This window comes from Anser anser (assembly GCF_964211835.1).
Source record: "Anser anser genome assembly, contig: SUPER_W_unloc_3, whole genome shotgun sequence".
NCBI lineage: Eukaryota > Metazoa > Chordata > Aves > Anseriformes > Anatidae > Anser > Anser anser.
In genome coordinates this window covers 210,353-224,817 of record NW_028154229.1, presented here as the reverse complement: position 1 = coordinate 224,817, position 14,465 = coordinate 210,353, and the positions used below count along the sequence as shown (strand labels likewise).

General features: G+C 55.0%; 2 protein-coding genes across 2 annotated transcripts; both read left to right on the top strand.

Moving 5' to 3' along the window:
* Positions 1–1,549: 1,549 nt before the first annotated feature.
* LOC310888911 (adenosine 5'-monophosphoramidase HINT1-like) lies at positions 1,550–5,093 on the top strand. Its single transcript, XM_083852552.1, has 3 exons — positions 1,550–1,733; positions 3,155–3,260; positions 3,964–5,093. The coding sequence occupies exons 1-3, from the start codon at positions 1,591–1,593 to the stop codon at positions 4,216–4,218; spliced, it is 504 nt and encodes a 167-aa protein (XP_083708678.1). The 5' UTR covers positions 1,550–1,590; the 3' UTR covers positions 4,219–5,093.
* Positions 5,094–9,947: 4,854 nt separating this feature from the next.
* On the top strand, positions 9,948–13,498 carry LOC310888904 (adenosine 5'-monophosphoramidase HINT1-like). The gene is made up of 3 exons (XM_083852546.1): positions 9,948–10,135; positions 11,561–11,666; positions 12,370–13,498. The coding sequence occupies exons 1-3, from the start codon at positions 9,993–9,995 to the stop codon at positions 12,622–12,624; spliced, it is 504 nt and encodes a 167-aa protein (XP_083708672.1). The 5' UTR covers positions 9,948–9,992; the 3' UTR covers positions 12,625–13,498.
* Positions 13,499–14,465: the final 967 nt, after the last annotated feature.

The window sequence follows — 14,465 nt, the reverse complement described above, 5'->3', positions numbered from 1 at the left end:
CCCTCCAAGCCTGTCAGAGAGGCAGAAGCGCTGTGGCCTACTCAGGCAGGAACCGCGCGTGTGGGGACGGCCACGTCCCTGCCGCCGTGTCGGGCCAGTTTGAGCTCCGCTCTCCCTGGGGCTGCTGCAGGGCACCGCGGACCACGCTTGGGCAGCCTTGGGGGGCACTGCCTATTTTTCCAGAAGCCTCCTCCCCAGCTGAGCACAAACCCAGTTGTGATGTGCCAGGGCTGAGCACAGGCTTTGTATTCCTCCCTGCCACCCCGTGCGCGGGAGGTGCAGCTTTCCCCCTTAGAAACACCAGCAGTTGAAGTGGGGCTCTCAGGGAAGGTTGTGGAGCAACTTCTGAAAAGGTAAGGCCTGCCCTGGCAAAAGCGGGGATCTGCCTGCGGGGAGCAGCGCCCAAAAGCCACCAGCGTGTTTGGGGTGGAGCTGATAGGGTCATAAATAATAGTTGGGGCTACGAGCGCGAGGTCCCGCATTTGGTCCGGGGCAATCCTAAGCACGAATCCAGGCTGGGCGGAGAATGGATGGAGAGCAGCTCTGAGGAGAAGGGCCTGGGGGCGTTGGTTGATGAGAAGCTCGTCAACCGGAGCCGGCAATGCAATGGACGCTTGCAGCCCGGAAAGCCACCCGTATCCTGGGCCGCATCAAAAGGAGGGCGGCCGGCAAGTCGAGGGAGGTGATTCTCCCTCTCTGCTGCTGTGCTCTTGTGAGGCCCCACCTAGAGTAAGTACTGTGTTCAGCTCTGGGGCCCCCAGCACAAGAAGGACGGGGACGTACTAGAACGCGTCCAGAGGAGGGCCACGAAGATGACCAGGGGGCTGGGGCACCTCTCCCAGGAAGGCAGGCTGAGGGAGTTGGGGTGGTTCAGCCTGGAGAGAGAAGAGAAGGCTCCGGGGAGACCTTGGAGGGGCCTTCCAGTACCCAAAGGGGGGGCCCTACAGGAAAGCTGGGGAGGGACTCTTTGTCAGGGAGAGGAGCGATAGGGCAAGGAGTAATGGTTTTAAACTCAAAGAGGGTAGACTTAGACTGGATAGTTGGAAGAGATTCTTTCCTGAGAGGGGGGTGAGGCACTGGAACGGGTTGCCAGGAGAAGTGGCGGATGCCCCGTCCCTGGAAGTGTTTAAGGCCAGGTTGGATGGGGCTTTGAGCAACGTGGTCTAGTGGAAGGTGTCCCTGCCCAGGGCGGGGGGGTTGGAATTAGGTGATCTTTAAGTAAGGTCCCTGCCAAGCCAAGCCATGCTATGATTCTATGATCGGAGCAACCGTTCTGTGGAGCTCGTTTCCCAGCCGTGCAGGGCCCGGCTTCCCTCCGCGGAGCCGCCCAGCCCGTTTTCGGGCGCCCACTTCCTCCCTCCCGGTCGGATCCCTCCGCGCCCCGAGGGCACGCGACCTCCCTGAGCGCCGATAAGCACCGGGTCGACGGGAGCGGAGCCGCCGAGAGGGCGGGGACAAGGGAAGAGGGCAGGCGAGGCAGCCAATCGAGGCGCGGGAGCGGTCGGCGGCGATCTGTCGGCCCAATGAGCGCCGCGGAGGGCCGGGCCGAGTGCGGGAAGGGAGGGGGCGTTGTACCGAGCGGGCGCCGTCATGGCCGACGGGATCGTTAGGGCGCAGGCCGCCTGGCCCGGCGGCGGCGCTGCCGCTGCAGCCGCTTTCGGAGAGGTCGCCTGCAAGGGCAAGGAGGTCCCCGCCAACGTTCTCCGTGAGGATGAGCGGTCGTGGGCGAGGAGGTAGCCGCGGCGTCGTCGTGCGAGTCTTCTCTTTCCTTCCTTCCCTCGGCCGCTCGCAGGCCCTCTGAAACGAGGGCCCGTCGCGGGTCCCGGGAGTGCGGCAGGGCGGGTGGTGGCCTTGCTGCGGGAGGGAGGGACGGACGGACGGACGGACGGTCGGTCGGTCGGTCGGGGTCTCTCCGGCTCGTGGCGCTCTCTACTGCAGCGCCTCTAAAACCCCGCGCTTCTTCGGTGCGCGTCCCGCCTGCCCCCGGGGTGCCACGGCGCGTACTGGGTCGCCGGCGCAGTCGGTCTCCTTGGGGGTTCGGACTGCCTGCGTATAGGCAGCGAGCATCGCAGTAGTGACCGTAATCAGTCATTTCTGCGTAGCAGAAACGCAGGTCTTGATGCGCCTCGTGACAGCGTTCTAGAGACGCCCCGGCTCGGCCGTGCTAGGCTTTGGTTATGGCACCACCCCCACCGCGCACGCGAGCGCACGCTCTCTCCAAAGTGGCTTGTGAAAGGGAAGAATTGCAGCTTTTCCTAGCTTTCTTAAACATCTAGAAGCCAGTCAATCCCGCAGGCTGCTGGTCCTCACTTGAGGCAGGGGGGGAACTTAGAACTGCTTTTGGAGTGTAGTTGGCTATAGCGAATGGTCTTGAATTTGCTTAGCTCGCTGTACCGAAGGCCTGTTTCACAGTTGAGCGATGTTATAGGGGGGAGAAGTGTGAGGAAGGCTCGTAATTCTCGATTGTCGCGCAGTGAAAGGCGATGGTGAGTAAGAAGTGCAAAGCATCTGTGGAATCGAGTCTTATCGGTGCTGTTTCAGTCGCATCTAAAATAAATAAAACTGCCGGAAGTCGCTAATCTGAAGTACTCGGCTGTCTCGTTGCCCCCGTCACCTTGCGTGCTGGATCCTGCTTCTGGTGCCGTATGCAGTTTCGGTCTGCTGGTGATTTGGGGAGTTCCCTCGCAATTAGTTGCGAGTCGATGGTTTCCTACAGATCGGTGGTATTCGTGTTTCGCAGGTGATACCTTGGCCTCGGTCTGGAGGTGTCTGACGTAGAGCCGGCCGTAACGGGCTAACTTGGAATGTTCTTTCCCCTGAGTACGTGGCGTTATCGAGGACGGAGAGTTTATACAGCCTCAGCCGGATTACTCCGGGTTCTTTGAAGATGCCTTCCTACCTCTGGCCGAGGCAATATTTGGACATAACTGAAGGACAGTTAGCAATTGTTTGCCGCTTGTGTGTTTTGCGTGTAGAAGGTAGAGAACTTTGCCTATTCAAAGATCGCTTAAGAAGAATCGCTGTTTTGTCGTGCGCGTTTGGGGTACCTGATAATCTGCTTCGGTAGGACGAGTTCGGTGGGGCATAGTGATTTGCTTAAGCTGTTGCCTTTCTCTGAAGCTGACTGCGTTGTAACTGTTTACTCTTCCTCCAGCGCCTTGCGTTCCGTGATAGTTCGCCTCAGGCTCCAGTGTTTTTTCCTAGTCCTTCCTGAGAAGGCAGTTGTCCGGTTATGTGAAGCAGAAGATTCTGGCGGACCCGTGAGTACTGTGGGAGCTTTCTTTTCGCTAGGCTGGCTGTACCTGTAACTAGTTTGTAACTTCCTAGACTCTTTCCCGTCCCCTCTTTTCCTCTGGATGTTGCGGAGGGGCGCACAGTAGGCTATTTTGGGTTTTCCGATGCTGTAGTCTTTTGCCTCTAGCTTGTAATGGAGTTGAGCTTTTTGACTAAGAGCGGCGATATAAAGCGATGCTGGTCTCCGGCTACGCGCTTGTAGTGCAAAAAGCAGTGTTGTTCCGAAGTACGGTCTGATGCCCGTTTTCACGGTTTCCAGACAGCGGCGGTGGTACTTTGACTATGCAGAAGAGGGCTTGGGGTTTGGGCAGGTCAGAGGCGAGGAAAGGGAAAGCTGGTTGAGCGGCGCTGGGTGTTTGTTTCGCTGTTAGCTATGCAAGTCAAGTTCCAAGGCTTTGTGAGGCCACGCAAAAGAAAAGGCACCGTGAAGCTTTTATTTTCCGCCAGAGCGGCTTACGTTGCCCGAAGCTATGACGGGGGCTTTAACCCCCGAGACAAATTTAGCTTCTGTGACTGTTTTGTAGTCTGTTCCCGTCTAGAGGGTAATTCAAAGAGCAGCGGTTGAATCGTGAAGGATTAGCTAACCGTGTTCTGTGGATGGTTCTCCGCTCGCGTTCGTTCTGTGCGTCGTGGCACGTTATGTTAGGTAACGTTATTTCCTTTTTCCAGCTTCTTGGGCGTGTAATGGTTGTTGGCAAGAAGTGTGCTGCTAACCTGGACCTGACCAATGGATTCCGGATGGCTGTGAATGCCCACCCTCGGGCCCTTCGGGCTGTCGTGTACATCTACGTATTCTGGGTGGCGGTCAGTTGGGCCGGCCTCCTGGCTAAGGTTTTTGCACCGCAGGCGTCACTGCACGCGTACGGGTCGCCGCCGAGTAGGTTTCATATGTTGCCCGTCAATCTAGCCCCTGTTGATGTATGATTTTTTTTTTTTTTTTTTTTCCTGGACGGCTGTCTATGGAGGGTAATAAAGAGCTTTGAGCAGCATTTGCACAATAAAGATGGAGCATGGGGATATGACCTCTGTCTTGTGTGTCTTGCCGATGGAAATAGTTCTGCAAGTTAAAAGAATGTTTCGGTCTGTTGACAGTGTCGTGTAGATGGTGGTTTGCCCAGTCATTTGAAACGCGAAGATAGAAGCGCTCGGCGGTCCTGTGGGTCTCCATCTCCCTAAGACGATCTAGGATGTGCTGTGTGTTTGAGGCCTTGCTATCTTCCCCCTGCTCCCAAATAAAAGGGCGTGCTTTTATTGCGAAACAGCCGCATCGAGGACTGGCAGATGTAGAACCAGAGAAGAATAAGGTTGGAAGAAAGCTTCCAGGCATCGTCTGTTGTCTGCCCCTGTCCCGAGGAGGCAGAATAAACTCTACCCGGTGTGATTTCTGACAGGTGCTTGTCAGCCTGTTCTTGACTACCGTAGGAGTTTTGCTACCGCTTTCATTTCAGTCGTGGGTTTCGCAACTTCGAGAAGTAATTTCTCCCACAGACGCTTTTCAAAGCGTAGAAGGCTCTGGGATGCTTGAGTCGGCTTCTGAACGTTCAAGACTCGGCTGCCGTTCCCTTTATTTTTTTGTATGTATTTTTAGAGTCTTCTTTTTTTCTAAACGAAGTCCGTTGTTCAGGAACTAGAAGAAGGATTAGCTAAAGGCACCATAAGGCGTTTAAATGCGATCACCTCTCGTGCTTTGTTAGACCTCTGGCTTTGCTGTGCTCCTTGTTTAATTGCGGTTACGTTCAAGGCTTACTGGAGCGTGGGAGCGTTAAAATGCTATTAAATATTTTTAGTGTTTGAAACTTGCTAATGAAATGATTTTTGTGACTCCGTTCCTCACAAAGAAACTCGATTCCTTAGCAGGAGGAATGATCTTTGTTACTGGATCTGTTTGCGGGGTTAACGATTGCAGCTGTGAATGACTAAAGTCTTTTGAAGAAGCTGAATGATAAAAACCAAACCGAAACAAGAAACAGCCCTTGTTCTACTCGAAGTAATATAGAATTTGCCGTTTGCGGGGTCAGATGAAAATAGTTGTGGAAGTCAACTACTTGGGGGGGGGGAGGGGAGGGGAAGGGAAGGGAGGGGAGGGGTGGGGTGGGTGGAGGTGGAGATGCTGTTGCCCTTTCAGGGAAAGCTTCTTAAATTGGCACTTGATCAACTGTTCTGTTTCTGTATTTGTCCTTGGTCTCTTTCATTGGTCTGTTTTGTTGACGTAGAAGATGGAACTGCTCAAAGAAACCTGTGCAAATGGACCTTGAGTAAGTATTTACGTGTTCAACTGTTCCCCAGTCGGTCTAGCTAATGCTATCAGCGCTTGTAGTCTTTCACAAAAGGTGTTTAATTCCTGAGAAAGTAGAGGAGGAAGACGATTGGTAATCTCTTTGCTTAATAGGCACTGTTAGACAACCGTAGAAGGCGAAGAAATGTGCCCCCGAGGCACCAATTTGACCCTTCCTTTAGCCTGTACGCTTTCAAAGAGCATATCATAGAACCATAGAATGGCCTGGGTTGAAAAGCACCTTAAAGATCATCTAGTTTCAACCCCCCTGCTCTGGGCAGCGTTGCCAACCGCTAGAGCAGGCTGCCCAGAGCCGCGTCCAGCCTGGCCTTGAATGCCTCCAGGGATGGGGCATCCAGAACCTCTCTGGGCAACCCGTTCCAGTGCCTCACCACCCTCTGAGTGAAAAACTTTCTCCTAATATCTAAGCTAAATCTCCCCTGTCTTAGTTTAAAACCATTCCCCCTTGTCCTATCGCTATCAACACGTGTATTTTTACTCCTGTATATACAGATTCGTAGGGGTTGGAAGGGACCTCAAGAGATCGTCGGGTCCAACCCCCCTGCCAGAGCAGGTTCCCTAGAGCAGGCTGCCCAGGTAGGCGTCCAGACGGGCCTTGAATATCTCCGGAGAAGGAGACTCCACAACCTCCCCGGGCAGCCTGTTCCAGCGCTCCGTCACCCTCACCGTGAAGAAGTTCTTTCGCATGTTGGTGCGGAACTTCCTGTGCTCCAGTTTTTGGCCGTTGCCCCTTGTCCTATCCCCACAAACCACTGAAAAGAGGGTGGCCAAGTCCCACTGTCTCCCACACTTAAGATACTTGTAATCATTGATAAGATCCCCTCTCAGTCTTCTCTTCTCAAGGCTGAACAGGCCCAGGTCTCTCAGTCTTTGCTCACAGGGGAGATGCTTCAGGCCCCGTATCATCTTTGTTGCCTTCCGCTGGACTCTTTCCAGGAGATCCCTGTCTCTTTTTGTACTGGGGAGCCCGGAACCGGACACGGTACTCCAGGCGAGGCCTGCCCAGGGCAGAGTAGAGGGGGAGGATCACCTCCCTTGACCTGCTGGCCACGCTCCTTTTAACGCACGCCAGGATCCCATTGGCCTTCTTGGCCACCAGGGCACGCCGCTGGCTCATGGTCAACCTGTCGTCCACCAGGACCCCCGGGTCCTTCTCCGCAGCGCTCCTCTCCAGCAGGTCATCCCCCAGCCTGTACTGATACACGCGGTTGTTCCTTCCCAGGTGCAGGACTCTACGCTTGCTCTTGTTAAACTTCATTTGGCTTCTTCCTGCCCAGCTCTCCAGCCCGCCCAGGTCTCGCTGAATGGCAGCACAGCCTTCTGGCGTGTCGGCCACTCCTCCCAGCTTTGTATCATCGGCGTACTTGCTGAGGCTGGACACTATTCCCTCGTCAAGGTCGGCGATGAAGATGTTGAACAAGACCGGACCCAGCACCGACCCCTGGGGAACACCGCTAGTCACAGGGCTGCAGCCGGACTCTGCGCCGCCGATCACCACCCTCTGAGCTCGGCCGGTCAGCCAGGTCTCAACCCACCTTACCGTCCACTCGTCTATCCCACGCTTTCTCAGCTTTGCTAGCAGGACGTCGTGGGAGACAGTATCGGAAGCCTTGCTAAAGTCAAGGTAGATGACATCCACTGCTCTCCCTCCATCAACGCAGCTGGTGATGCCATCATAGAAGGCAACGAGGTCGGTCGAGCACGATTTCCCCTTGGTGAATCCATGCTGACTACTCCTCATAACCTCCTTCTCTTCCAATGGCTTGGAGATGGCATCCAGAACAAGCTGTTCCAACACCTTTCCAGCTGTTCCAACACCTTTCCAGGGACGGAGGTGAGACTGACCTTTCCAAGAGCTCCACATCCTTCTTGTGCTGGGGGCCCCAGGCCTGCACGCAGTATTCCAGGTGGGGTCTCCCAAGAGCAGGGTAGAGGGGGATAATCACCTCCCTCTCCCTGCTGGCCACCCCTTTTTTAATGCGGCCCAGGACACAGTTGGCCTTCCGGGCTGCAAGCGCGCGCTGCTGGCTCGTGTCCAGCTTCTCGTCCATCAGGACCCCCAAGTCCTTCTCCGCAGGGCTGCTCTCAAGTTCTTCTTCTCCCAGTCTATAGAAATACCTGGGATTGCCCCAGCCCAAGGTCAACGCCTTGCACTTGGCCTTGTTGAACCTCATTAGGTTCTCATGGGCCCACTTCTCCGGCCTGTCCAGGTCCCTCCGGACGGCATCCCTTCCCTCTGTTGTATCGACTGCACCGCTCAGCTTGGTGTCATCTGCAAACTTGCTCGATTCCATCGTCTGTGTCATTGCTAAAGATGTTGAAGAGCACCGGTCCCGAGGCCGACCCCTGAGGGACACTGCTTGTGACCGGCCTCCACCCAGACATAGAGCCGTTGACCACAACCCTTTGGCTGCGACCAGCCAACCAATTCTTTATCCGCCCAGCAGTCCATCCTTCAAATCCATACCTCTCCAATTTAGAGAGAAGAATGTGGTGAGGGACCGTATCAAAGGCTTTGCTCAGTCCAGGTGGCATATCCTATCCCAGGAGTGGTTTCAGCCGTAAACAACAAACAGTTACGAGGAGAGGTGTAGCTCTGTAAATATTTTTGTTGCCTTGGGTGAATTGGTGTCTGGTCGCACTGAGTGGCCCGCGTGGTAGCTGGGAGATGGCCGACGGGGAGGACTGAGATGTTAAAGCTGCCTGTGGTTGCCTGCCCCCAGCCCCAGCCCCAGCCCCGTCCCCGTGTGCCATCCCGATGGCAGTAGCGCCTGGAACCTCAAACTAAAGCGAGCGTATTCTGATGTCGTTACCCTCCAAGCCTGTCAGAGAGGCAGAAGCGCTGTGGCCTACTCAGGCAGGAACCGCGCGTGTGGGGACGGCCACGTCCCTGCCGCCGTGTCGGGCCAGTTTGAGCTCCGCTCTCCCTGGGGCTGCTGCAGGGCACCGCGGACCACGCTTGGGCAGCCTTGGGGGGCACTGCCTATTTTTCCAGAAGCCTCCTCCCCAGCTGAGCACAAACCCAGTTGTGATGTGCCAGGGCTGAGCACAGGCTTTGTATTCCTCCCCGCCACCCCGTGCGCGGGAGGTGCAGCTTTCCCCCTTAGAAACACCAGCAGTTGAAGTGGGGCTCTCAGGGAAGGTTGTGGAGCAACTTCTGAAAAGGTAAGGCCTGCCCTGGCAAAAGCGGGGATCTGCCTGCGGGGAGCAGCGCCCAAAAGCCACCAGCGTGTTTGGGGTGGAGCTGATAGGGTCATAAATAATAGTTGGGGCTACGAGCGCGAGGTCCCGCATTTGGTCCGGGGCAATCCTAAGCACGAATCCAGGCTGGGCGGAGAATGGATGGAGAGCAGCTCTGAGGAGAAGGGCCTGGGGGCGTTGGTTGATGAGAAGCTCGTCAACCGGAGCCGGCAATGCAATGGACGCTTGCAGCCCGGAAAGCCACCCGTATCCTGGGCCGCATCAAAAGGAGGGCGGCCGGCAAGTCGAGGGAGGTGATTCTCCCTCTCTGCTGCTGTGCTCTTGTGAGGCCCCACCTAGAGTAAGTACTGTGTTCAGCTCTGGGGCCCCCAGCACAAGAAGGACGGGGACGTACTAGAACGCGTCCAGAGGAGGGCCACGAAGATGACCAGGGGGCTGGGGCACCTCTCCCAGGAAGGCAGGCTGAGGGAGTTGGGGTGGTTCAGCCTGGAGAGAGAAGAGAAGGCTCCGGGGAGACCTTGGAGGGGCCTTCCAGTACCCAAAGGGGGGGCCCTACAGGAAAGCTGGGGAGGGACTCTTTGTCAGGGAGAGGAGCGATAGGGCAAGGAGTAATGGTTTTAAACTCAAAGAGGGTAGACTTAGACTGGATAGTTGGAAGAGATTCTTTCCTGAGAGGGGGGTGAGGCACTGGAACGGGTTGCCAGGAGAAGTGGCGGATGCCCCGTCCCTGGAAGTGTTTAAGGCCAGGTTGGATGGGGCTTTGAGCAACGTGGTCTAGTGGAAGGTGTCCCTGCCCAGGGCGGGGGGGTTGGAATTAGGTGATCTTTAAGTAAGGTCCCTGCCAAGCCAAGCCATGCTATGATTCTATGATCGGAGCAACCGTTCTGTGGAGCTCGTTTCCCAGCCGTGCAGGGCCCGGCTTCCCTCCGCGGAGCCGCCCAGCCCGTTTTCGGGCGCCCACTTCCTCCCTCCCGGTCGGATCCCTCCGCGCCCCGAGGGCACGCGACCTCCCTGAGCGCCGATAAGCACCGGGTCGACGGGAGCGGAGCCGCCGAGAGGGCGGGGACAAGGGAAGAGGGCAGGCGAGGCAGCCAATCGAGGCGCGGGAGCGGTCGGCGGCGATCTGTCGGCCCAATGAGCGCCGCGGAGGGCCGGGCCGAGTGCGGGAAGGGAGGGGGCGTTGTACCGAGCGGGCGCCGTCATGGCCGACGGGATCGTTAGGGCGCAGGCCGCCTGGCCCGGCGGCGGCGCTGCCGCTGCAGCCGCTTTCGGAGAGGTCGCCTGCAAGGGCAAGGAGGTCCCCGCCAACGTTCTCCGTGAGGATGAGCGGTCGTGGGCGAGGAGGTAGCCGCGGCGTCGTCGTGCGAGTCTTCTCTTTCCTTCCTTCCCTCGGCCGCTCGCAGGCCCTCTGAAACGAGGGCCCGTCGCGGGTCCCGGGAGTGCGGCAGGGCGGGTGGTGGCCTTGCTGCGGGAGGGAGGGACGGACGGACGGACGGACGGTCGGTCGGTCGGTCGGTCGGGGTCTCTCCGGCTCGTGGCGCTCTCTACTGCAGCGCCTCTAAAACCCCGCGCTTCTTCGGTGCGCGTCCCGCCTGCCCCCGGGGTGCCACGGCGCGTACTGGGTCGCCGGCGCAGTCGGTCTCCTTGGGGGTTCGGACTGCCTGCGTATAGGCAGCGAGCATCGCAGTAGTGACCGTAATCAGTCATTTCTGCGTAGCAGAAACGCAGGTCTTGATGCGCCTCGTGACAGCGTTCTAGAGACGCCCCGGCTCGGCCGTGCTAGGCTTTGGTTATGGCACCACCCCCACCGCGCACGCGAGCGCACGCTCTCTCCAAAGTGGCTTGTGAAAGGGAAGAATTGCAGCTTTTCCTAGCTTTCTTAAACATCTAGAAGCCAGTCAATCCCGCAGGCTGCTGGTCCTCACTTGAGGCGGGGGGGGAACTTAGAACTGCTTTTGGAGTGTAGTTGGCTATAGCGAATGGTCTTGAATTTGCTTAGCTCGCTGTACCGAAGGCCTGTTTCACAGTTGAGCGATGTTATAGGGGGGAGAAGTGTGAGGAAGGCTCGTAATTCTCGATTGTCGCGCAGTGAAAGGCGATGGTGAGTAAGAAGTGCAAAGCATCTGTGGAATCGAGTCTTATCGGCGCTGTTTCAGTCGCATCTAAAATAAATAAAACTGCCGGAAGTCGCTAATCTGAAGTACTCGGCTGTCTCGTTGCCCCCGTCACCTTGCGTGCTGGATCCTGCTTCTGGTGCCGTATGCAGTTTCTGTCTGCTGGTGATTTGGGGAGTTCCCTCGCAATTAGTTGCGAGTCGATGGTTTCCTACAGATCGGTGGTATTCGTGTTTCGCAGGTGATACCTTGGCCTCGGTCTGGAGGTGTCTGACGTAGAGCCGGCCGTAACGGGCTAACTTGGAATGTTCTTTCCCCTGAGTACGTGGCGTTATCGAGGACGGAGAGTTTATACAGCCTCAGCCGGATTACTCCGGGTTCTTTGAAGATGCCTTCCTACCTCTGGCCGAGGCAATATTTGGACATAACTGAAGGACAGTTAGCAATTGTTTGCCGCTTGTGTGTTTTGCGTGTAGAAGGTAGAGAACGTTGCCTATTCAAAGATCGCTTAAGAAGAATCGCTGTTTTGTCGTGCGCGTTTGGGGTACCTGATAATCTGCTTCGGTAGGACGAGTTCGGTGGGGCATAGTGATTTGCTTAAGCTGTTGCCTTTCTCTGAAGCTGACTGCGTTGTAACTGTTTACTCTTCCTCCAGCGCCTTGCGTTCCGTGATAGTTCGCCTCAGGCTCCAGTGTTTTTTCCTAGTCCTTCCTGAGAAGGCAGTTGTCCGGTTATGTGAAGCAGAAGATTCTGGCGGACCCGTGAGTACTGTGGGAGCTTTCTTTTCGCTAGGCTGGCTGTACCTGTAACTAGTTTGTAACTTCCTAGACTCTTTCCCGTCCCCTCTTTTCCTCTGGATGTTGCGGAGGGGCGCACAGTAGGCTATTTTGGGTTTTCCGATGCTGTAGTCTTTTGCCTCTAGCTTGTAATGGAGTTGAGCTTTTTGACTAAGAGCGGCGATATAAAGCGATGCTGGTCTCCGGCTACGCGCTTGTAGTGCAAAAAGCAGTGTTGTTCCGAAGTACGGTCTGATGCCCGTTTTCACGGTTTCCAGACAGCGGCGGTGGTACTTTGACTATGCAGAAGAGGGCTTGGGGTTTGGGCAGGTCAGAGGCGAGGAAAGGGAAAGCTGGTTGAGCGGCGCTGGGTGTTTGTTTCGCTGTTAGCTATGCAAGTCAAGTTCCAAGGCTTTGTGAGGCCACGCAAAAGAAAAGGCACCGTGAAGCTTTTATTTTCCGCCAGAGCGGCTTACGTTGCCCGAAGCTATGACGGGGGCTTTAACCCCCGAGACAAATTTAGCTTCTGTGACTGTTTTGTAGTCTGTTCCTGTCTAGAGGGTAATTCAAAGAGCAGCGGTTGAATCGTGAGGGATTAGCTAACCGTGTTCTGTGGATGGTTCTCCTCTCGCGTTCGTTCTGTGCGTCGTGGCACGTTATGTTAGGTAACGTTATTTCCTTTTTCCAGCTTCTTGGGCGTGTAATGGTTGTTGGCAAGAAGTGTGCTGCTAACCTGGACCTGACCAATGGATTCCGGATGGCTGTGAATGCCCACCCTCGGGCCCTTCGGGCTGTCGTGTACATCTACGTATTCTGGGTGGCGGTCAGTTGGGCCGGCCTCCTGGCTAAGGTTTTTGCACCGCAGGCGTCACTGCACGCGTACGGGTCGCCGCCGAGTAGGTTTCATATGTTGCCCGTCAATCTAGCCCCTGTTGATGTATGATTTTTTTTTTTTTTTTTTCCTGGACGGCTGTCTATGGAGGGTAATAAAGAGCTTTGAGCAGCACTTGCACAATAAAGATGGAGCATGGGGATATGACCTCTGTCTTGTGTGTCTTGCCGATGGAAATAGTTCTGCAAGTTAAAAGAATGTTTCGGTCTGTTGACAGTGTCGTGTAGATGGTGGTTTGCCCAGTCATTTGAAACGCGAAGATAGAAGCGCTCGGCGGTCCTGTGGGTCTCCATCTCCCTAAGACGATCTAGGATGTGCTGTGTGTTTGAGGCCTTGCTATCTTCCCCCTGCTCCCAAATAAAAGGGCGTGCTTTTATTGCGAAACAGCCGCATCGAGGACTGGCAGATGTAGAACCAGAGAAGAATAAGGTTGGAAGAAAGCTTCCAGGCATCGTCTGTTGTCTGCCCCTGTCCCGAGGAGGCAGAATAAACTCTACCCGGTGTGATTTCTGACAGGTGCTTGTCAGCCTGTTCTTGACTACCGTAGGAGTTTTGCTACCGCTTTCTTTTCAGTCGTGGGTTTCGCAACTTCGAGAAGTAATTTCTCCCACAGACGCTTTTCAAAGCGTAGAAGGCTCTGGGATGCTTGAGTCGGCTTCTGAACGTTCAAGACTCGGCTGCCGTTCCCTTTATTTTTTTGTATGTATTTTTAGAGTCTTCTTTTTTTCTAAACGAAGTCCGTTGTTCAGGAACTAGAAGAAGGATTAGCTAAAGGCACCATAAGGCGTTTAAATGCGATCACCTCTCGTGCTTTGTTAGACCTCTGGCTTTGCTGTGCTCCTTGTTTAATTGCGGTTACGTTCAAGGCTTACTGGAGCGTGGGAGCGTTAAAATGCTATTAAATATTTTTAGTGTTTGAAACTTGCTAATGAAATGATTTTTGTGACTCCGTTCCTCACAAAGAAACTCGATTCCTTAGCAGGAGGAATGATCTTTGTTACTGGATCTGTTTGCGGGGTTAACGATTGCAGCTGTGAATGACTAAAGTCTTTTGAAGAAGCTGAATGATAAAAACCAAACCGAAACAAGAAACAGCCCTTGTTCTACTCGAAGTAATATAGAATTTGCCGTTTGCGGGGTCAGATGAAAATAGTTGTGGAAGTCAACTACTTGGGGGGGGGGGGGGGGAGGGGAAGGGAAGGGAGGGGAGGGGAGGGGTAGGTGGAGGTGGAGATGCTGTTGCCCTTTCAGGGAAAGCTTCTTAAATTGGCACTTGATCAACTGTTCTGTTTCTGTATTTGTCCTTGGTCTCTTTCATTGGTCTGTTTTGTTGACGTAGAAGATGGAACTGCTCAAAGAAACCTGTGCAAATGGACCTTGAGTAAGTATTTACGTGTTCAACTGTTCCCCAGTCGGTCTAGCTAATGCTATCAGCGCTTGTAGTCTTTCACAAAAGGTGTTTAATTCCTGAGAAAGTAGAGGAGGAAGACGATTGGTAATCTCTTTGCTTAATAGGCACTGTTAGACAACCGTAGAAGGCGAAGAAATTTGCCCCCGAGGCACCAATTTGACCCTTCCTTTAGCCTGTACGCTTTCAAAGAGCATATCATAGAACCATAGAATGGCCTGGGTTGAAAAGCACCTTAAAGATCATCTAGTTTCAACCCCCCTGCTCTGGGCAGCGTTGCCAACCACTAGAGCAGGCTGCCCAGAGCCGCGTCCAGCCTGGCCTTGAATGCCTCCAGGGATGGGGCATCCAGAACCTCTCTGGGCAACCCGTTCCAGTGCCTCACCGCCCTCTGAGTGAAAAACTTTCTCCTAATATCTAAGCTAAATCTCCCCTGTCTTAGTTTAAAACCATTCCCCCTTGTCCTATCGCTATCAACACGTGT